General features: G+C 39.6%; 1 protein-coding gene across 6 annotated transcripts in view; it reads right to left on the bottom strand.

Annotated features, from left to right (window-relative positions):
- The window catches only part of nrxn2b (neurexin 2b), a 503322-nt gene that overhangs the window by 377210 nt on the left and 102126 nt on the right, over positions 1-23986 (bottom strand). For all 6 annotated transcript variants that reach the window (XM_029455250.1, XM_029455256.1, XM_029455255.1 and 3 more), the window contains one exon: positions 4901-4918. In XM_029455250.1, coding sequence (XP_029311110.1) covers positions 4901-4918 — 18 coding nt within the window. The remainder of the gene's footprint in view (positions 1-4900; positions 4919-23986) is intronic.

Below are 23986 nucleotides of genomic sequence, written 5' to 3'. Positions count from 1 at the left end.
TTTTGGTTTCCAGTACTGTAATCTTTTGTAAAAGTTAGAGGTAGTCATCCGTGCAGAAGGGGGGCATCTTGATGCTATTTAGCTTTAACTAAGTACCATGTTTCCAGTCACTGCAGTCTAGGCTTGTGCTGTTGGTAGGCCACGCTAACGTTATACTGAGTTCATAAAAATGTTGAATTATGGCAAAAGCCAATATCTGCAAAATATACAGTTCCAGGGATTTATAAGTATCCAGGAGCCGCTTGCTTGAAGTTTCTCACAGAAGAAAAATAAGAATATCAGCAAAAAGCTGCAAGCAAAAGGCGAGAGCAAGCAGAGAAGCGTCCGCACGGTAAGAAAGCAGGAAGTGAAATGGACAAAGTCTTTCAAGAATCCTGAATCAAATTATTGCCAATTAGTTAATACAGGAAGTATGTCTTCTCTGCGCTGTGATCTCTGAAAGGCAGGGAAGATTAAGTTGTGTTTTTTTGAGTGAAGGAAATCAAAACTGAATGTTGGTGGTCTGTGCAACTCCTCTTTGATTTGAGGATTAGAGCTATAGACTGTTCATCGCTGTCTTAACAATTACTCTGAGGCTCATGGAAGCCGACGCCGTTAATCTTCACACGCTGGAACCAATGTAGATCTCGCGGTGCTCTCCATCTCTTATTCCTTGTGTGTAGTCTCTCAGCTGAATACACTAAGCTCAACGATCACACACTATCGTCCCAGCATCATTTATAACAATCCAACGCAATTCCTCAGCAGTCAAGATATTACAGTTTAATTTATTCGTTTGAGACAGGACAAGGATAAAATAGAACAGCGGTAGGTTTGAGTGATTGCCATGTCAGGGATTCTTTCAGCCTCCGAAAAAAAGGCAGAAAGTCAGCAGAGCAGTAACAGAGTCACTGTCAGCAACATTAACATTTTACAAGTCAGGATTTATAGTCATTAGGGTTAATGATGTTATTTCTAAGTCACATCACAGTCACACTGAATATAGAGTCAGACCTTTATAGTTGTATATACTGGGAGAAACAAACATGCTTTTTCTTTTCCACCTAGCATTAATATTTGTCTTGACTCCTGAGGGACAAATGCTGTTTATAGACCTGAATGTCATTGACCTGAGCACCTATTATCCAAACCAGCTCCAGCGTGAAAGAAATGGTTCCAAAAACAATGAAGACCACATCTGTATACCAACAACAGATGCATACAAATGCATCTAGGAAAATGGATTAAATAATAACGTCCTTGTCAAAAGAAAGTCAGGATACTCATGGGTAACAAGCAAGACGTCCAATGACGGTTTTAAATAATGCATACACTACAAGAGACAGACTTTACCATCAGTTGCAAATGTAATCCAGCTAATCAGGATCTAGTCCAAATGATGCATATCAATGCCAGAGGAAAGTGAATAATGTTTAAATAGAGTACTAGGGACACAAATAATTATTACTTTCACATGTCCGTGTATCATTGTCCAATCTATACATCTATGTTTCCTTCCACATTACCTGGTTCAAGTTTCCGCTGTTGCATTAAGCCAGTGGAGCATAAATGGCGCCTCAAATGGAGCAAATGAGTGGCCGTTTAATTGTAGTGAATTAAACTGTTTCCCTGCTGTAGTAGGTGAGAGCCGGACGCCTCAAGTAGTAATTATCTCAGGTAGATATCTCATTACCACCCTACTCTAGTATATAAATGTGGCCACTGACTTGGGAGCTATATTGTGGATCAGGCATTTTGTTGTGATCCTTAGAGGCCGTGCTGTTTATCACTAGGCAGGGGGGGGGGGGGGGGGGGGGGGGACGTAAGTACTGGTTGTGTTTCCAGGGAGTTTTTATTGTCTTGGTTTTTGTGGAAGATGTTTAAGACTCGTTCAATTAAGTAGCCAGGTTGCTGCCATCAAATGGAACGTTGCCTCTGTGTGCAGCATTTAAATATCAAATTAGGACAGTTATGAACCGTTTCAATGTTCACTGAGGGGCTGTTCCTTCATGGCTGCGTTAGCCCAGAATAAAGCAACTTTACATAATGAATTTCCCAACTGTGAATACACAATGTGAGACTTTGGGAGTTGTATGAAAATATCTATGACTGAATTTAAAAACAATAGCTCAAGGTATTGACACATTTTGTCTGAGAATGATATATTATACATTATATACTAACTAGAACAATGTGTTCTAAGTGCCACCCACCAACACAGAGCCTGAATCCCTCATTTTCTCATCTTAATTGTAGATGTGTGGTTCACTGAGCATCCTGAGTACCATGTGTGGTGAGCAGGCCAATCCAATTGCAGCTTCAGCTTCAAGAGGCTTCTGCTGGCTCTGACTAGCCTGAGGTTGGCAGTCAAAGGAGGGAGAGAGAAAAAAAGGGAAATGAGAGAAAGAGAGATGCTAATCATCTGAGCCGAGGAGAACAAGGCTTTAGAGAGACAGACAGAGAGATGTGCACAGAAAGATGTCTCTGCCTCTGCCAATGCCATTTTTTGGAGTCAGAATGAAATTCAGCAGTAGGATAAAGATCTGTGTTTGTAGTGTGCGTGCCTGCCTCTACATTTAAGGGACATCCGTTACCTCTGCCACTACCTGCCTCATGAGCCTGACAGTGAATCGAAAAATGTGACTGTCTAGAAAAACGGCAATATTATTTGTTCGGCAAGGATATAGTTTGGACCCAATGTCAAAATTCTTCGACTGGTGTGAAGCTGGGTGAGACATTTGTTCTAATGTGGATTTGGACATTATATTTTTAATTGGATGATGCGAGTGAGATTTAGCTAGACTTTACAACAGCCGATTCAATTTGAAAGAAACTTAGGAAAAAGATCTCACCGCTGCAATACGTTTGGACCAATAAAACTAATTGGACAAAGATGGTGCTGCAATCACAGGTTAATGACTGCTCCACTGCAAAATTGGACATTTGTAAAGTCACTGAAAATAAATAGTACTTATTCATTTGTATAGACACCTTCATAAAAAAAAAACCCAGACAAAAACTATTCTACCCGAAACTAACAAATCGTTAAACACTGTTACCTTACTTATACTTTTGGAATTTGAATTTGTAGACTGACACAGTTTGTATCTCAAAAGCAAAACTGAATTATCTGCTTCTTTGCCAAGTGGTGTTAATGAAGATTAAACTCAATTTCCACTGGCACCCCAGATCAAATTTTAATTAGTTTTTATTCTTCCCTTGCTGGATCTTGATTCTTGCAGGGTGGTAAGAAATGGGTGTGGTATTTGAATATCTGTAGCCACATTCCACTGCACCTGCACTCGCTGGACAAAGCTAGACAAGCAGACACACACACACACACACACACACACAAATAAACTATTTACGTATAAGGATAAGGAGACATGCTTGAATTATCACAGCACAGAACTCACAGGGGGAAATATTTACCGTAGGATTGGTTAAAAAACATTTTTACCATGACTGTATGCTTTCCTCATTGCATGCCTACACATTCTGCTGATTACTATTGCTCGTTCATAATGCATGGTAGGTACTGCAGCGAGACGAAGCAAATTATTAGGAGGCGAGTGACAACACTGACGCATCACAAAAGCAGGAGCTGTTTGCTACAAAGTGCTGCGAGCTAGAGTTTTATACTCTACCCATCTCATTGTTTCACTGCTTGTGTGAGGTGTTGATACGTCCCATTAGCCTGTCCATCTCTGCTCTCATCTCACTGTTCCAATCCTATCCCTCGCCCATATCTTCCACTCACACTGATTCCAAATGATATGCTGATAGAAAGCTAGCGCGCAGTGACATGTCAGCATATCTACAGATAAAGCCTCCCGTCTGTGTTTTAATAAATGCCTCAATAGCGCAGAGCACTTTAGGCCTAGAACACAACAAGATGGAGGATGAAATGGAATTTGCCCATAACTTTGCAATTCCCCACTCATAAGTGACTTCAATGGGAAAGTCATTTGAAATTTAGTGCAACGTGGAAGAGATTGCTAAAAGAAAGTGAGCCGTTAAAAGTAGTGAGGATATTACATTACATTTCATTTCGACTTGCATGAAGATACAAAGTCAGAACAGCATATGCGTTGTACGTCTGAATTGCTACCAAAAGTCCCTTCAACCATGGGAAGCACTCAATCACACAGATTGAAAGTCTGCCGTTAAAATCCACCTGAGGCCGATGAACAAATAAGAATGGAAACTGTGTGACCCCGTGCACATGGTAAGTCTTTTACTGACATCCATACCTCTAATTCTAAATCACTGCATCTCAGCCAATACGCGAGTCACAAACGTCTTGAACTTGAAAATGACGGAGGAACAACTATTTGAATCCTGATGAAGCGGTCAGTGAAGCATAATGTTGCACAGCACAATGTTACTCAAGCAGAATTGTGCCTCGGCAACAAAAACTGCCGATTAATTTGCTAAAACCTTTACAATTTGCATTTACATTGGAAAGTAATGCAGCTTATGAGAGTCGCAAAGTAGGGACTAAGAGTTTTGTTGTTCCACAGTAAACATTTAGAACCCCCCCCCCCTCCCCTTTCAGAATACAGTAAAAACTAATTAAGGGTAATGTAGTAGGTAATATCCAATAACCGCAATGCATTAAGAATGAAAGGAGAGATGAGGGAATGGGGTGGAGAGAGAAATTACAAAGTATACAGTGATTTCTATTCAGCAGTTAGCAGTTCTTCAAAGGAAAGTGTCATTGTTCAGTGTGCACACCAACTGCAAATAAGAGAGATGATTGGTGGTGTGTTTGTGTGTGTGTGCCGGCCCGTTAACGTTCACACAGGCCTAACGGAAATGTATAATAAAGACGGGCTGTAACCTTTCAGCCACTATGGCAGCGGGAAGATATAAAATAATATGCAGATGTGGCAGAAAGCATTAAAAAAAGTTGACTTACCGACTTGAGATGAGTCACCTGTAGAAGAAGAAGGAGAAGGGAGAGAAAGAAAAGATGGATTAGTTCAAAGAGCAAAGAAAAATGTCACTTGAGAACACCTGTTCACCAAAAGATAGGTATGACACAATGAGAGATAATAGCACTGGGAGAAAAAGAGAAGTCAGACTGCAATTAGCATTAGATGTCTACCAGAGTGCTATTCTACACATACAGCCTCAACAGAGGAATTTTAATGGTGGAGGAAAGCAACGAGCAGGGATGTTCAGAAGGCAGCACTCATATTTTCTTTATAAAACAAGTCTTAAAAAGGTCATAAAAGGACCGTCCAGCTAACTTCTGGACATTCACTTTCCACTTCTCTCTACGCTGCAAATAACTCCTCCTGGGACTCAAATTTATAAAAACAAAAAGACTGTGTTGTCACGTTCTTAAAAAAAAAAAAAAAAAAAAGGTTCTCCGTACTGCAGTCACCACATGTTAGTGACTTTTAAAACACCAAATTATCCAATTAAACAAGTTTTTAAAGCAAAATATAACTTAGCCAAGAGAATAATAATAAATAACAGAAGGCGAGAAAAAAAGGGACCAATTATTATGTGGCATAAATACACAAATAGTATATAAGAATAATAACTTCTAGTAACTTTATGACGAGTTCTAACATCAGAGTAGGTCTAGCATTCTGCCTCTCGTCACCTCCTGAGAGAATGATATGGCAGCTCGACCCCTGATGGTTCCCTTTACACCACACGCAGTTACTGTCAGAGTCACACACCTGACAGATTGAGAAGGAGGAAGTGAGAGAGAGAGGTGGAGGGTGTAGCAAGTTATGAAGAAATTCAAAGGACAACCCAATACCTCATCACACTGCTCAATAAAAAAGGGGAACACAGTCCGGCTCATACTCATTTTGGATTCCTTCCAATGGTCAATGCAAAAAAAAAAAAGGTTTTAATAAGAGTGCATAATTTTCACCTGAAATATTGATCCATTCTGTCAAGTCAAATTCCTAATTAAAGATTGTAGCTGTTGGCAGGTGTTACATATTAAACTAAGTCTGTGTTGAGATCAATTCAGGGTGGACGTGCATCCAATTAGCTTGTGAAAAGCAACACTTATTTTCAGGGAAGTTGAGCTGAACACAGCAGAATTTCTGCACCTACGGCACAATTAAACCCTTGTATTGGACCTATGTGCCCTCTTGTGAGCGATCTGCTATACATTGTGCTGGTTTCCCAGTTTTCCGGGACATATGTGAAAACTTTTAAATTTGAACTATTGTATTTCTTTACGTTTCTCTGTCCCAAAAAGCACCTTTAGTGATGTGTGATAACACGGCAGATGAAGAAAACTGTAGTGATTTTTCTATTTTTGGTTGATCAACTTTAAGATACTAAATATTTTTTCAAGAAACACAAGTTGACACTGTATCGTGTGTTACCTTGCATTATTAAATAAATAATGAATAATATAAATGCAATGTAGTTTATTGACACCATTACATCATATATAGTGCAATAGTAGTAAAACATATACAATATTATTTTAACTACAAGGATCGGTTACACCTTCACCCACTGAGTTCCCTTACAGCATATCACTGCCAGCCATAAACAGAGTGGCCCTGGATAGGCTGCCTTCCATACTGGCGAGATGGCTGCCATTTCATGTCCAAGGTGAAAAGAACCATCTTCAGTCCCAACACATGGAGCAGAGCAATAATCCCAGCCAGAGCAGATGGAGCACAGGGCGCTTTGCCTTGCAGTGCTGACATTGTTCCTGATCTACAGTCCGGGCACAAGAGCTGAGACAGATCTCAAAAGGTCCACAGTGGTGGATGAAGGCAAAGGAAGAATAAACACTGTTCTCCCAGGCCTTGTTTGTTAATATCCTGGATTTTGACAAAGCTCGGACTTGTTCTCCATGCTCTAACACAATGGGGGGGGGGACTATGACGGGACGTAGGAAGTAAGAGAGTGTGTGAGTCAAGGAGGCAGAGATAGTTGGTCATACATAGTTCATCTATCATGCCTTTCCACTTCTCCCAGGCCAAGGCGACCACACCAGAGGAAACACAGATGTACAGAGCAGCACACAGGAGATTCTCCCATGTAATATCATATCATGGCAGCTGTGTACAAATATAAAGTTATTGCAGCACACCATCTTTACAGTGTGCGACACGGGGCTGGGGTGACCATGTTGTATTGATGATATATCATTCTGAGCTGATAGGACCCAGGGGCAGAGCTATAAAGTCTGTAACCCCTGTAGGATAGTAAATAGTCCCAGCTGGATGCCATCAACAGTTTGTTTGGGGGAGAGCAGTATTTCAGGAAGGAAAGAATATCGAGGCCAAGACTGGTGAGCTGTGTGTTGGCTTATGTTAGCCCAGCCACATTTCCCGTATTGTATGAAACCCGTCATTAAACCAAGCAATGCATGTAACCTTTTGTGACAATGGTTCCATGGCTGAAAAAAGCAAGCTGGAAAATGACCCCTGACCATTTCCCCCTTTTCTTTTCAGTGACTCCGTCTCACACCCGAGAAGTTAGTGACCCCTGTCTGCTGTCGATTTAATTATTTAATTTTCATCTCTCACCACACTCTGGACGCCTCTCCCTCAGCCAGCACCGCTTAGCTGTCAATCCTTCAGGGAGGAGTGTGGAGAAAACACGACACACATGAGTGAGTGAGACACGGGGCACCAACGCACATGCACAAATATGATAGGACATATTAAGGGCAAACCACACTTGTCCACATTGCAGGTAAGCAACAGAAGAAAAAAAAAGAGAAACTCATCCAAGCAAAATAGCAGAATGAGTTTTATTTAGAAGAGGGTAAAAAGTTGAGCTCACTATTAAGTATCTTACATAGTTATAGTCATAGTTTATTACATAAATGTGCTTTTGTTTGTATATTTTATTTACTAGATTATTAGAAGGCAAAAATATAAAATATAAAATAACTTAATTGGTAGCTTCTTTTTCATTTATTTTTAAAAACTGCACTTCCCACAATGTGTATGTTCGGTTCAGTTGTTAAAAGATATATATATATATGATAAAGGTTTATTGATGAACATATCTGCACAACATATTCATCCATGAACACATAAATTCACTCATCAGAAGTGCGCTGATGCTAATTGCGGCTGCTCCCATTACGATATTGATATTAAGAATTGGGAAATAAAAACTGAATAGGTTTGGAAAGTGTATGTTTTCGTCTAAACCCATACTGAAGATCTTCCAAATTCATGAATGAATGAGCATTCATGAGCAGCCATCGTGATATCCATGTTGTGCTCCTTTTTAACAGCTTTACAAAATTTCCCTAAAAAAAACAAACAACATCATTTATGCTTTCAGAGCAGCTGCTTCTGAAAAATGCATAAGAGAGGTAAAGACAGAGACTGTGGGCGTGAGGCAACATCACAAACAACACATTAGGAGCCAATGAATTCAGTCAAAACTCCAACTGAGCGTGACTCATACTTGAACTGTTTAACTATTAATATTTCATCTTGCCACTCGCAACTCTGCTTACATCAAACAACAGCTAAAACCGCTCAAGGTGGGGGTCTCTCACAACTATAGTATCTACACGGGGAAAAAAACAATGTCATTCTTCTACAAGAGTCTTGTAAGTATGAAAATAGGAAAAGATGATCGTGCATTTACTGAATTCTCAAGAGACCGTGGGGAAAATCTATACTCGCACTCTAACAGAGGTGACAACCCAACTGCTGCAATGACTTTGTGCTTATTTTCCACAGCAGTGAGCAAAGACGGGGAAACTGCTGGCATTCTGCCTTCATTAAGATCTTATTACTGGTGGATTTCACCTAATAAGATAAATGAATAGGAGCAGTAGGCCATTCACACCACTGTGCTCTCTGGAGTTGTGCACGGAATAAGATACCATGAAATGCCATGCTAGAGGTTCACCGCAGACAATTACCACCTATGCATGGTTTACACTGTTTGTATGACTAAATCCCCTACATGAAACACAAAGCTAATAAGCTGTATACGAATGTCGTGGCCACTTTAACTGTATGACAGCCAAGTGTCTAAGTGTTCAAATGATTTATATAGAAGCCTAATTTGCTGTTCCCTGCGTTTGTCGCTACGGCTTCATTGGCTTGTCCATTATCAGGCTGTCAGATGTGCGGCTGAACCATATGAGTACCATGTCAGTATTAGATAAAACTCCACATATATTACCAATAAGATACAGACGCTACGGCTTTACAAAGTTTGACATAAGGTAAAATGTTAAAAACAAGATGTGCCTGAGCGACAGCATTTGAAGTGAAGCTTTTAATCGGTAACATGACAAAGAGATCAGCATGCGACATTCAGTGCCTCTGTTTAATTTTCTCTAAAGATGTTCCTGACAAGTACTCATCCACTGTCTGGCTTTTACATAACGTTCTCTGCTTAAACCTAACTTACATACTGTGTGTGTGTGTGTGTGTGTTAAACATGGCATTATCTAGAGTTACTTCTATTTTGAAGGCAAACCACTTAACACTTAAGTGGTGGAGTTCAATTGTTCAACATTTGTATTTAATTTGTATCACTGCGACGGCTGAGAGGTGCAACAGGTGTCAGTTATGGAGACGGTGACCTCCTTAAGGCTCAAGATTTTCATTTGAGAACATGAACATGAGCTCTATGCCTTTTTAGTGTGGAAATTAAAATGGCAGTGCTGGCTATCATGACGACTTCAAAAGAAAAATGTGGTTCTCGCAGAAGTGAAAATTCCTGCCAAAGCAGTGAGTTTAATGAAGCTCTCCAGTGGTGTTATACTGTATAGGTACCTACTGGTGTACGGTAAAATGTTACTCAAATACCATGCATAACAATGAAGTGAAGGAATGATTCAAAACGTATGCTACACTGACTTTCAAAGCAGTGTATCTGAACAGGGAATAAGTGAATAAAGATACATTTCTGAACGTTAGTTCCCTCTTTCTCTCTGCTTTGCTGTGTCTCTTCCACAATCTCTCACTACTGCTTTTACTGTCCTCTAACCTTATGTTGCGAATGAGGAACTGCGGAAGATTACCACTGTGCCATGAACATATCAGGCCAAACTCAGGATGCTGGCGAGCTCTGGCCAGACTCAAAAGTGACAGTAATAGAAGGATCGGTGACAGAGAGAGAGGGAATCATTTATTGTCACTTGATCCCTGCTATAATTTAAACTGCATTCTTATCCTACAGCTCCAGAGCGCATCAGTTGGGCCATTCGGAAGTTGGCCCACGTGACTGAACCTACAAAAAGATAGAGGAAACCGCAAATCTCTTTCTTATCCTCTTTATCTTTTTGCCTTTTTTTGTGTCCCCGTTTAACCTCTACATCCGACGTGGCCTTAGCCAAACTTTTACCCTCTTTCTTGAGTTTTTCTTTTTTTTGAAGCAAGCAATCAACATGCCTGGAGCTCCATCGGATCGACTGAGTTCTAGCACTTAAGAACTTGCCAAAGACTTGTTCCGCAAGTCCCATTTTTTGTGCTCTGAAGCCAATTTGAAGACAAGACCAACAGCTGCCGAAACATAGAGTCCATCTGCATCCCAGAGAGAGCGTTTTAGCACAAGCAGAGCTGCACCACGGGAAAGAGTTGCCAGCTCAAGCCGAGCTGGACTGTGGGTTCCGGACCGCTGAACGCTTAAGTATGGCAGATCAAACCTCTGCTTCCTCTGATACCCGGCCTTCGAATCGAGTAGGTCAAACTTTGCATTTCTGGGTTCAATACATCAGATATTGATTATAGGGTAAAGTCTACACACCAAGTCTGTACACCAAGTGAACTTGTTGATCATTTCAGATTTTGAGACTGTATTAATGTTTTTACTATAAATGTTCTTTCTTTAATAGAAAGTGTTGCTCCGGTATTTAGTAATTTCATGTTAAACCCTTTTATTTAAAGTAAATGTTCAGTTTCAATTGTCAAAATAGAGTGTTTGCATTGTGTCCAATTAAAAACAATTATTCTTAGTTAATAGTTAAATCTGCTACAAGCAATTCACGCTACACCAACCAGGAAGACATGGCAACCACAATAAAAAAGTGGAAATGATGCTGTTTAGAAGAACACAAATAACATCACACACTTTTATTTAGGATAAAGGCCAATTAAATGTAAGGTACTGCTGTAGAAGTGTAAATAATATAAAATTATTTATGTCATTTACAGAAGTGCTGGAGGGTCAGTGTGGTAAAGTTTGGCAAGTATGTCAAGAATGAAACTCACAAAACTCCAGACTATTTAAAAAACGAACTAATCGATAACATGGAAATTACAGAAATGATAATAACTATAACCCTTGAGAAGGAGGTTTAAATCAGTGAAAACCACAGTATCTGAGGCAACATAGAACCACCAGCCTCACCACTACACCACAGGAGAGGAGTGAAAGGAGAGAAGGTACAAAGTAAGCCCTGAGGCCATGTGTGCACCATAATATCCTACCCCAGAGGTGGGCTTTTGTTCTTCAAAGAGAAAAACAAACAATCATTGTGCTTTGACCCCGGCAAGCAAAATCAGTTAACTTTATTTCATGAATAGCAGCACCAGATCTGTCTGATAACATGGGGATGGAGTCCTACTTCCCTGGGTTCAGACCTCCTCCGGACATCAAGTCTGCTGCCGAGTTTATTTGTCTGGACACCCAGTGCACCCGGCTCACTGGAGAGGGCACTTTAAACCAAGGCATCAGGGATGCATCTTTATACAGGGATAAACCACTGGTCATGGAGAACTCCACCAACAACAGAGCTCCCTCTGTGAAGACTTCAGATTTGCACCTCTTGACGAACCGCATGTACAAAAGTGCAAGTGGGACTTCCACCAAAGCTGCCACCAAGCCCATGAGGTGAAGGCAGTGTTTCCCAGTTCAACTGGGATCCAAATTGAAATAAGAAGAGGCCGGCACTAAATTCCTGTGTCCTTTAAAGAGCAGCATGATTGCTGCAGTCCCTAGCTCCAGAACCATGGCCACTATCAACATGTCATCTGAGAGAGCTTGAGCCATTGTTCAGTTGCAACCCCAGGTCCTAAATGTGATTATAGAGCAAGGCATCATGATGGCAGTACTAGACCTCTGAGGTCACCCACACTAGCCAATAGCCAAGGCAGTTAAGAATTATCAGCTGCTGTCCCCTCATGCAGGCGAAAAATGCATCCATGCAGCAAGGGAATGAAGTCATGGGAAGTTTCTCTTGACTTAAGGGAGACACTGGAGAAGAAAGTGATTTGTAAACTGAAGCATATTTTAGAGACATCTTCTAGCCATAAGATTAATCATTGTTGCAAATTCTCCATATTTGAGAGCCATTTGAGAGTGTTCAAAATAGCTTGCAACAAGTCCTCCAAATTAAACGACTAGATACATTGTTTGGCGTTTTGGGGCCTTAGCTGAAACGACTAATTATGTGGCCTTTTTTCGGAGTACGGTCTAAACCTGGGGTCTTCAACGTGTTGAGAGATGGAGCAGGGACCCCCTACTATATATATTGTATACAATTGTCTTTTATATTAAACTGGGTCTAGTGCCATATATAGACATGGCTACCCTGTTATTGTGCATTCAATACAAAGCAATTCAATTAATACACAGGTTCATATATTCATGTTTGTATTTTAAGGTACAGGGTGGCCGTGCCACTGCCATTTTGCATACAACACTGAGCTATTAAATACAGTGGCGGGCCGTGCATTTCCCACCTAGGCCTTCAGTGATGTCCTACACAGTCCTACCTGAATTATTCCCCCTCTTAATACCATCATTATGACGCCATGCTCTAGAAACTACATTTAACCGGAAACGCAGTATAACCGGGCGTTGCATCACCCTAACAGCAGAGTTATATTAATATTTTCGAAACATTTAGTTGTAAATAGCAGGCCTTCCCAGCAGTACAATGTGCAGTGCCTCTCAGAGGCTGTGAGCCGGGGGTACCGCTCGTAGTTAGTGATTTGAAACAAACCCTTTTCCCGGCTGTGATAGGCTCGCTAGTGTCGGTGTTGGCCGTTCTCTTCTCACGATGTCTATCTTTTCTTGAAAAGTTCGTCTTGAAAATGGCGTTGTAATTATATCTGCGACCAAATCGATCTCTTCTTCTCCTTCAGCCATTGTGAGTTGAAAAAAAACAGCTTAGCTCGTTCAAAGTTTGCTAGCTCTGCATAGCTCTGCCTCTCAATAGTGTATATCCAATCAAAAGACGTGGACGTGCTGACGTTATCGTACGCCTACTAGCTGGCCCCGGTGTCGCCAACTCGAAATCTGATTGGTTAACGCCACAGTTTTGTCTCCGTTCACTTTAAGGGACAGGCGCCCGCACTGTTGATTCTGAAGGCCTCAGGGCAGATTTCTTGGACAATGGCAACACATTATGGCTGAAATATGATTGGATAAAAGCTCTAACATAAAGGCCAGCCCTCCAAATCTCGATCTGAGGCTGGAAGCAGCGCAACCAAGAGGAAAGCTATGAAATGAAGAGAATAGACTATGGGGAATAATTTAATACATATTTATGGAAAATATATATCAAAATTAAATGTATATTCTGATGATGTTTAGGCCAGCAGAGAAGGCCTTGCTGGCCCTTATGGCCCACTGATTAAATAATTCACAGATTCATGTTATTTATTTTTTTAAACATACATGTAGAAAGACATGTTGAATCCTCAATGCATCTGTGGATGGCACACATACTCCCACATTAGTGAGATGTGTGACCCTGACCATTTATCCGTTCGCTACAAAATGTTGGATTCATGTTAACGTGTATTTAATAAAGACATCGATATTTGTGGAAAAACAATTCATTCAATCCACGGACCCCCTAGGGGTCGCGGACCCCCAGTTGAAGACCTCTGGTCTAAACTATCGTGCTGCCTTTGGGCATCACAACCAACTGGCAAAAAAAGGTTAAATTACACATATCAATCTTAAATCATCAACCAACCTTGTGAATAAGACAAGGGCCTCTCATGTTATCTTATGATTAAGGATACCTTTAATATCGGTAACCTCAAAGAGAGGTAAAGCCAGTGTACAAATGCAAACACAGATAAAAGCAAATGAGTGTGCGAGAGAGGAACACAAATAAAAAATGAAAAGCAGGATTCAAGAGGCAGAAAATGAGTTGCTGTTGCCCTCTTGTTAACACGCTCTGTACTTGTACTGTATATTGACTTGTGGTTTCCCAAGGCAAGGCTCATAAGAGTCTGACCCTCCTACCCTGTCTTTGCTTTTCTAATTGTGAGAAACATTTACAAGCATCAGTCTCACTCGACCTCCTCTCTTTTATTCCCCCATCTGCAGTTTATGTGTTTCAGGAGTTTAGCTTTTGATCATATTCAAAATATTGAATTACTGAGTCAGTACTGGAACTCCAAGCAGTTAACTGGTGCCACATACTCTATTTGCTGCAGCCACTGCCAGTGCAAGGTAGGAAAACAAGTGGGAGACTGTTAATCAGCCCAGCTTCACCAGAGACATGAGAGCATTTGCGAAAAAAGAGGAATTTTGGAAATTTGACAGCTTTATTCATTTGTGGCTGCCTGTGCCCAGGCCTTAATTATATGGAAAATAGCTTGTCGATTGCTATTTAGCCTGACTTTAGGTCAACTTTAAAGATGTGAGTGTATGCGTTTATTCACATACACAAGAATGCCGGTGTTTGTGTTTCATGCATGGACAGCAACAGTAAATCCAACTCAAGTGGTGTCCAATTAGGTAGCACTTAAAAGAAAGCACAGCTAACAAGCAGACCCGCCGATCAAAGAGAATGGACAACTGCGTGTGGAATTAATTGAGAAGATATAAGAGAAATTGCTATTTGCAGAGTTACTGATATTCGTCCGACGGTACACATGAAGACATCAGGATGTTGACATGTTTTGAATTATAATAATAGGCCTAATGCACTAATCCGAGCTCCAAGGTATTTTTTTATATTGCTGCATCGACGGCGGGAGGCGGGATAAGGCTCTGTTGCCAGGTAACAGTGACACAGTTTGACAGACTAAGCTGTTTTCCGTTAGTGATTTTCTGAGGTACCATTAGTCCTATGGACCCTTAGAGGCCATGTTTCGTTTCAACATGGGAGGGCACATATTAACATATTAAGAGGGGGTTCTGGGGGTCTGATGGTTATGCCCCAATTTATGGTGGAAATGGCACAATTTAAAATAGAATAGAATATAATGCAGTGAGGCTCTCAGACACTCTGTATTACTTTGAAATATTTATGCTACTGTAGATCAACTGTCCTCAACTTTGGGAAAGTCACTTGTGAAAGTGACTTTAAAAATGTCCTAAAGCCCTGGATTTAAAAAGCAAATATGTGTTTACGGCAAGATGTTTTTTCTCTCAGAACTTTTTTTATATTAAATTTTTTTATATTACAGGTCATTTAGCAGACGCTCTTATCCAGAGCGACTTACAGTGAACTAACTACAGGGACCGTCCCCCAGGAGCAACTCAGGGTTAAGTGCCTTGCTCAGGGGCAACCTGAACCTGCACATTCAAAACACATACCAAATATCTGTGTTAAAAAAAAATGTGAATCATACAATAAAGTCTTGATTTAATATGAAGTCAAAATATTGAACTTCCCTATAGTCTGCTGTGCATTACGTTATTGCCCTGCTGGTATGGTAGTATCCCCTTCAGATACACATTCGATTTAGATATTTCCGTTATTTGCCTTTAAGAACTGTCCATGCATGTGATAAAGTAATTAACAGTGGAAATAAAAAAAGCAACATGAATGCCCTACATGAAAGTACATAATCTGCGTTTAATAATAACGAGCTTCGTTGTCATTATCAGTATTGATATCGGCAATGTAATACTATGTACATATAGCTAATCTACAAATACAAAGCAGTATGTAATTCTGACATATTTCTGTTAAAGTGTTGAAGCCCTTTTTCCATCATGAAATATTTGTGTCTCCTTTTGATAAAGATGGTATTAATAAGTATTCAGTAAAGGAAAAATGGCCTTTACCAAAAGTCAAAACTTCTCTGCACATCATTTAAAGAGCTTAGTATGTCATCCAATCAGATTGATTTGCACATGGCCTCTATAATCCACTGTGCTTTTGAAAGTGTGTGTGTGTGTGTGTGTGTGTGTTACACTCTGTTATAATGAAGTAATTTCCACTGGCACAGCACACATCACGCTTCCAGTGACCTTGAGCGTGCTCCCTGTGATATGACACGGTGCCTCTCAGTCGTTGGGTAGAGCTTGAAGCCAGTGTTTGACCGATGCTTCACACACACAAACACACACATTGATCCCCTTCTCCTTGTGCGTCTCTTTCCTGGACCCCAGTCCATGCTCTAATCCTCTGGTTTCTATGCTGAGGCTGCAGTCTGGTTCACCAAATCCCCTTCTGCTACCCTCAGCCCACACCTCTCCTCTGATGTCAAGTGCTCCTTGACAACACAAATGTAACCACAAACACACACAGGCTTGCATACAAAGACAAACACCCACAAATAAACACGGCAAACACTAGGGAAGGGATGATAAAGGATTTCATAGCGGATCCCGATAAAACATTATAATAACACAATAAGTTGATTGTGGTACGTTTCCATTGATTCACATCAGTTACTTGAAAAAGCAGTCAAACTCGCCACCATGGTAGAGCAGTAAAAAATAAATAAAATGACGCTGTAAGAAAGACCGGATTTATTGTTACCTTATTTAAGATGATTTGTTTTTCACTCAAAATGATGTTCACTAAAACATCCCAAAGATGTGTTCTATCTGTGATGAATTAAAATAATTGTTTCTTAATAAAAATGTAATATAAAGTGATTCCAGTATGGTACCATCCGGAACATGTGCACACACATGCATGCCTTCAATTTCCTTAAGAAAACATATATATTAGGAGTTCTAATAATTCAATGATTGACGAAAATGACAGTTGTTACAATGATAGTCAGTGGTGCTTTCTATTAAGAGAATCCATGATATTAAATGTTCCTCTGCAATTCTCTATAGTGCTCCCAGGCCGGTAACATCCGTTCTCATAGTCAACTGCAGTAGCAGTCGAAAAAAATATATTATATACTTAATAATAATAGTATTTTAAGTAATGCACTCACACACTTTTACAAGACACTTTCATATATGACATTCATTTATTTTGAGTATTTTACGTTCTTATTTAAATGCCTTTATCAGTAGCCTATTTGTGGCAGTCATTACATTACATTACATTTAGCTTTTGTCCAAAGTGACTTACATTAAGTGCAAACAATCATTAAGATAGAACTCCGAACAATAAGAATCTTGCAAGTACATTAGCTTCAAATATGTGAAATCATGTTAAGTGAAGCACAAATAGCTTTGAATAAGCCTTATAGAAACAATAGAATAAAAGACTTCAAATAAGCCAACCAATGTAAGTGTTACATACAGAAATAAGATTTTGTTTGAATGTATTTTTATTATTGGCCAAGGTGCTGCAACGGAAAGTGTGAAGACTTTCTGCTGACCTGATCTCAATGGGGAGCTCGTTCTACCATTTGTTTTATTTGAGGGGAATCTGGGTCCCACTCACAGTGAGGGAGTAACGAGCCGATTGACCGATGCCGAGCGAAGTGAGCGAGCTGGCGTGTATGATTAGACCGTGTGGCCTGGATTTAGGAAGGGGCTGATCCAGCACCAGAGTCGGGCAACCACTGATAACCAGTGAAGGGAGCGGAGGAGCGGTGTAGTGTGGGAGAAGTTGGGGAGGTTAAAGACTAGTCATGTTCTTAGATGGATTACAATAAACTTATATCATGTTCTATAGATGTCGAGTAGAAAAAAGGTTGATTTTACATTAAAAAAAGCCTACTTTCAGGGACACATGTATCGGCTTTAACACATGCCATTTGCAGCTGCATTTATAAATACCAGCTGGTAATATAAAACTATATTAAGCATCAAACGTTAAAGCTACATGCTAAATACGTAAACTAAAACCTATACAAAATGCCTAAATATTCTGATGTTCCGAGCTTTCACTGTGCACACCGTTTTCTTGTCTTGCAGTAAAAGGGGGACTTATTTTTCAGGGTTTTCAGCTGATGAAGTGTCAGCATTTACAGCCTGCATGGCTTATGTCTGCTTTCTGCCTATTTTTCTGTAATGAGCTCACTTTTATGTCTACATTCTCAAAACTGTCACTGGAAAAACAGCCACGTTTGATCGCTGATTTCATTAAATGGTTTGTTTTTTTCCTTGCAAAACGCCAAAGTGCTCCCCAACTTGCCATTACAAAACTCCCACAAGAACAATGTGTAATTTCAGCCTGCCATTGAAAGTGTCTAAGTGCGTCAGTCAAGAGAAAAATGTGGACGCTAAACACTAGATATGACTTGAAACGTTTTTCTTTCTTTGACAATCGAGATTACATACAAGGAATAATGATACAATGGGGCACACCAAGAGAGATATGTTCTCCTCTTAGATAGATAATGTTGTTTTTGCCCAAGACGAAATTTGCATTATGATAAAACAAAAAAGGAAAATTGTATTTGAGCAGGGGATGTGAATAAACAAAACAATCATAAGCAGATGCAATTACTCTATAATTATTAAAAGCAAAAGCACAGAGCATAAAACGCACACACCAATCTTATTGCATGTTGCTAGGTAATGGACAGGCCTTGAAATGTGTGCATGTTGCCATTTAATTCCATTTTGTTAGGTGGTTATTATCTGTATGATTAGCCAATGAACTCCTGCTCATTTGAAAGTGGTTAGGAAAGGCACCTGATTGTGTTCATGAAAGTCATATGTCATTTGTAAGGATGCAAACCACATACACATAGCAAATTGCACTAATGCCGTAAAATGGAGAAATTGGGGGGTAGACTTGAAAGTCAGGAGGAGGTGAAAGAGAGAAACAAGATTTTAAAAAAGGAGAGAATACAAAGAGGGTGTATTGAAAAAGGAAAATAAAGGATTGCACACAATGCGACTTGTCTATGCATAAGGGTAAAATAACGACATGAAGGACACTTTGAAGGCTCTCATGGGTCCAACAAAGCATCGACATTTCAGTATGTGTTGGTGCTTTGTGAGGGGTTAAGGCAGGGGTGTCAAACATGCGGCCCGGCCCGCCAAAGGGTCCAGTCCGGCCCACGGGATGACTTTGCAAAATGTGAAAATGAGTTGTTTTGAGATCAAATTGTGCTGCATGTGGCCCCTGAACTAAAATGAGTTCGACACCCCTGGGTTAAGGGGTGTAAATGCTAAAGTGGCCCACTATCAAGGCCTCCGCTCTGTTCCTTTATGATTAGTGTACTTGTTCTGTTAGATGTGATTGGACTAATGCTGTAATGCTCTACCCGAGTTAATGGTCTGTGGTTACTGTGGCCAAGCCCTGCTGCTTGATTAAATTATTCACTTAATATTAGTATTAGTTGATTAATCTACCAATTAATTGTCTGGGTCAAAGTGTTTAACAACTGACTTGCAAATGGGTATTATTTGATATTCATTCAATGAGAACTTAATGTTGTACTACATGTATTATATCACAACGAGACTGAAGTCGGAGAAGGGGTTTCTTTAAGTCCTTTCTCCTCAATCATCAATGTAACTGTCGCATATCAAACGCTAACGTTGAGAGGTGGCTATAACATTGACTCCAAAGGTGAAACGTTTTCACAGTGTTGATAAAGTGTTAAAATAGTGTACCCGCTGCTCACTTTCCATTTATCTTTCTTATACATATGTTTGCCAGTATGTGGCTAATTCCAAAACTTCTACCTCAATCCATCTTTGACGTTAACTGTCACGTTTAGACGTAACACCCTAACGTTTGTTGTAGTGTCAGTGTCTAGAGTGAGCCACCAGGATGGCGTGGGTCAACAGGCGCACATTGCAAAAGACCCTGTTTTTAAATTGAGTGCCAACTCTACCCACCCCCATTATTTTCCGCAGACCTGGTGTAATCAGTAGACACAACCAGAATGTCAAATGTAATTAAAGGGACATTCCACTGTGTCTGTTTACTACTGGAATTGTGTACACAAAGTTGTATAAAGCCTTTTGTGGCTCTACAATGTGCTGTGCAACGTACTACTAAATGGCCGCAATTTATTACACATTTTATTAGATGTGATGATATTTCTGGTTCTGCTTATTTAAAAAAAACATATAACTGTCCATCTTGAGGCCAATAATGTTATAGGAATGCAATACTGAATCGGTGGAGTACACTCACGGACTCGCTCCCAGCAGGTCATTCAAATATTTACATCCTCTTTAAACAAAACCACTTAGTGCAGGTTATTACCACCTGAAAACACAAAGCTGGTAGTCAAAACTAGTTCATCTCCGTCATTGTTCAATCAGATCCGAATGACAGAATTAAAATTGTTTTTACCTTCAGCCTTTTTCTTTTCTTTTCTACAGACATGGTTTCATTTTCTACCATAAGGATGTTTCAGTGGATATGCAAAACATGATCACGGTTTCCAATAATATATACACATCTTAGGATTTCAGATATGTGTAGTATGCATGCATTTTTCAGTCTCTTTGTCTTTCATGTTTTGCTGTTATTTCCAGAAATAAATGCAGTTTTTTTTTACTTCTAATAATAATAATAATAATAATAATAATAATAATAATAATAATAATAATTAAGACTGAGACATGAATTTCAGGCATCATGAGGTTCACTTATTGTCTGAATGCCATTGTTCTCATTTGGCAAACATAAGTATATGCTTCATATATAGGAATGCTTAGTCGCACCTTTAATCTTTAACTGCTTCAGTGCCACAGCATGAATGTGAAGCTTCATGCTGCTTGGCAAACAGGAACACATGTCTTTATTTGTTGCTGTGGCGATGTCTTATAATAATCCTTTCTTTTGACTTCCTTATTTCCCTTAAAAACCAATAAGCCTGGTTTGAAGCTAAAACATAAAACCTGAAAGAGGGCATTTCTGTTAACGTCAATTCATCCTGTCAGACAAATGTTGATTTGCTGTCAAGTATTGCACACACACACACACACACACACTGGTGTGATTGACAGAACATGACAGAAGCTGTTTTAACCAGGTTCATGTTGAAAACCCTTAAATTAATTAATACATTTTTTTTTTTTATCGTTTTCAGCAACAATTGTAACAACATGAGATACATTGATCATTTAATGGAACTAAACTATTATGACACCTTTTGAAGTGCAAAGTGTGCAAGGAGAAGAAAATAAATGAGGTATAGAAAAAACTAATGACGTAAAAGCCTGATGAGATTAACCTGAAGCCAAAAAAGATGGGAGTTGGGTGGGGCGGGGGGGGGGGGGTTGAAGGGCAGAAACGGAATAATTAATAAGTGGATGCAGGGCAGAAATGATGGGATAAGTAGAGTAGAAAAAGAAACAATCAAAGTCTTCTTAACTTGCATGCAGCACACACAAAAAAAAAACCTCATAACTGGAGCAAGTGAAATGGATTCACATCACAATCCATTCACCTTCTATGGGTGTTTCATTACAGAGTTCAAGTGAACAGTTACCCCTGATGGAGACAATGTGATCCCCTTTAGTGTTAAAAGCTCAAAGTCAATTCAGCTACAAATGTTTAACCAGATTCTCTCGGAGCAGTATTATAGTACTGTTTGAGCTGCTGTATTAAACAGCTCATCTTTCTGTTTAAAGAACTCTCATGAATCCTGAGTAACACATGTATGGCATTTTCCTCATTGGCTCAGAAACCCTGTGCACAGATACAGACTGGTGGCGTATGCAACAAGCATTTTAAAGCAGTCTGCAAGTCCCTTTCAGCTCATTTTCTAAAATGTATTTCATTTTGTCAGCAAGTAATTACTTTATGCACTTGTGTCTTCCCATGTTTCTATTACTATTCAAACACAATTTAGTTTTTTTTAGATAAATGTAATGGTACACTTGCAAAATTAGTGTTTGCATCCTTCCTAAAAAAACAATAAGCTGGTTTCCTCTTGTAACCATTCTTGGAAATTAGTGTTTATGATAATAATCTATAATTTAGGAATCCTTCCCTCTGAACATAGTTAACCTATCCTCCATTTATCATTAATAGCAAAGCAGGCTTAGTGGAAGAAGATGATTTAATATAAAAAATAAAGTAGGAGCTGGGCAAGGAATGATTTCCCAATTCCAGTATAATGTTAAGACAGGGCAAGAATAAATGTCACGTTAATAATTACAAATCTTATTTTTTTTTTTTTTAAAGAAGATTAATAAAGGTTGCCAATTAATTTTCTATAGCCTTATACTGTTTTTGAATTCCATCATACTCCAAATGGTAATTATTTCCAGTGGAGAAGGAGAGCAGAAAGGCTCAGGGCCCAGGCTGAGATGACATGAACTTCCCTCGACTCAGATTATCACTATATTCATAAAGACATTATGAATTTTTTATGTATATATATATGCACTGAATTGATGCCACTACAGAAAAGGTTTTCTCAAAAATAATTAATTACCTTCATCATTAATGCTGTCTTAATTGAAGCTGTGAATTAACCATATCTCACCGTGCATGGACTGTAATCATTTAACGATATACCATCATGAATATTAATGAGGCAATGTGGAATCAAACTGGACGGCTGAAGGGGATAGCCAGACAGAAAAAACAACTGCGTGCAGACAGATATGGAGATAAAGAGGAATCCCAGAGAAAGTGATTGATACACATACACAGAGTTTGAATGATCACTGTCTGTTCACTGTTTTACTCCGAATTTCCTCAGGAGGGCATTGTTGTAAAAATCTATAGCCTCACACGGAGGCACTTTGAGAGTGGTGAAGGTGACACATGCGTAGCTACCTGTGGAAGCAAACCTGTTCCTGTTCTGTGGAAGGTTTTTATCCTAAAGGAAAGTGAGTAGTGTAAAATCAGATGTGTTTAGAGTGCACATCAATTTTGACAGCCCTGTCAGAACCGCGAAAGAAGATCTCAGAGCTCATAGACTATTCTGTTTGCACAAAATATCACGGGGCACACTAATATGTACTGTAATTCTTAAGTGGTTCTTTTTTTCTTTCAAAGCAAACGCACTTGATAAATCATAGGAATGAGAAATGCTCGCAAACTGGCTTTGGGAATAGGGAATGCAAATCATGTACTCGGAGACATAGCTATAATAGCGAGCTCATTACTGTGATTGTGGCGTCGTCAGCCACATGACAACGTCTGAGCAATCCTATAACTTACACAGCATCTCTTTTGTTCTCGACTGACGTAAAAGCCCACAGTCAACATGAAGGCCCTTTCCTCTTCCTAATGGCTTCATTTGATGTGATGTCAGGTTTCTTTTTTCTTTTCTCTTTTCAACCTCATCCTCATCCAGATCCCCATCCCCAGTGCCGCCGCCCCGTCTTTGTCCTCTTAATATCGCTGTTCCCTGGTGCTCACTGAGAAAATTAGCCGTTGTTTTTGATCTGGTGCCGTAATTTGATATTTTTTGTGTGATGTCAGCTAAGAAGGCGTCAGTCAGGGTAGCCCTGTACGTCCTGTACGTCAAGTCATTAGCTATGCACTTGATCAGAGACGCCAAAACAAATCTCCCCCCCCACCCCGCTCCTTCTCACCCCATCTACCTGCTCCGTGAATTGCAATTTCAAACAAGGGGATCTAATGTTATTCCACTAGCCTCATTGCCTCTGCTTGTATGCTCCGGCGAGCACAAAACCAGCCACTGCCCTATGAATTCTGAAAAGTAGCAATAATAAAAATTGAGCATTTGAGTATTTTGCCTAGTGTAAAATGTTTGAGAAGGCTGTGACAACCTTTTACTGACTTTTTCTTTTCATCTGCAAGAAGAAAAAAAAAGCTGCATGTATTCTCCAAAGGGAAATATGCTGCTGGATAAAAGTTGCCTTTTTTTTTCAAATCAAGAACACAAAATAATAATAGGTGGAAAGATGTCATTTAAGTCTTTCAACTACTCATTAGTACATGCACTTAGCAATTGTATTAGTGACAAAAGCATTGTAATGTAAGATTGTTTAAAAACCCGTTTTTTGAATTGTTAACACTTCTTTT

Source organism: Cottoperca gobio, chromosome 18, assembly GCF_900634415.1.
Source record: "Cottoperca gobio chromosome 18, fCotGob3.1, whole genome shotgun sequence".
NCBI classification, from domain to species: Eukaryota; Metazoa; Chordata; class Actinopteri; order Perciformes; family Bovichtidae; genus Cottoperca; species Cottoperca gobio.
Note: the sequence above shows the minus strand (reverse complement) of the source record. Positions and strands in the feature narration are given on the sequence as shown.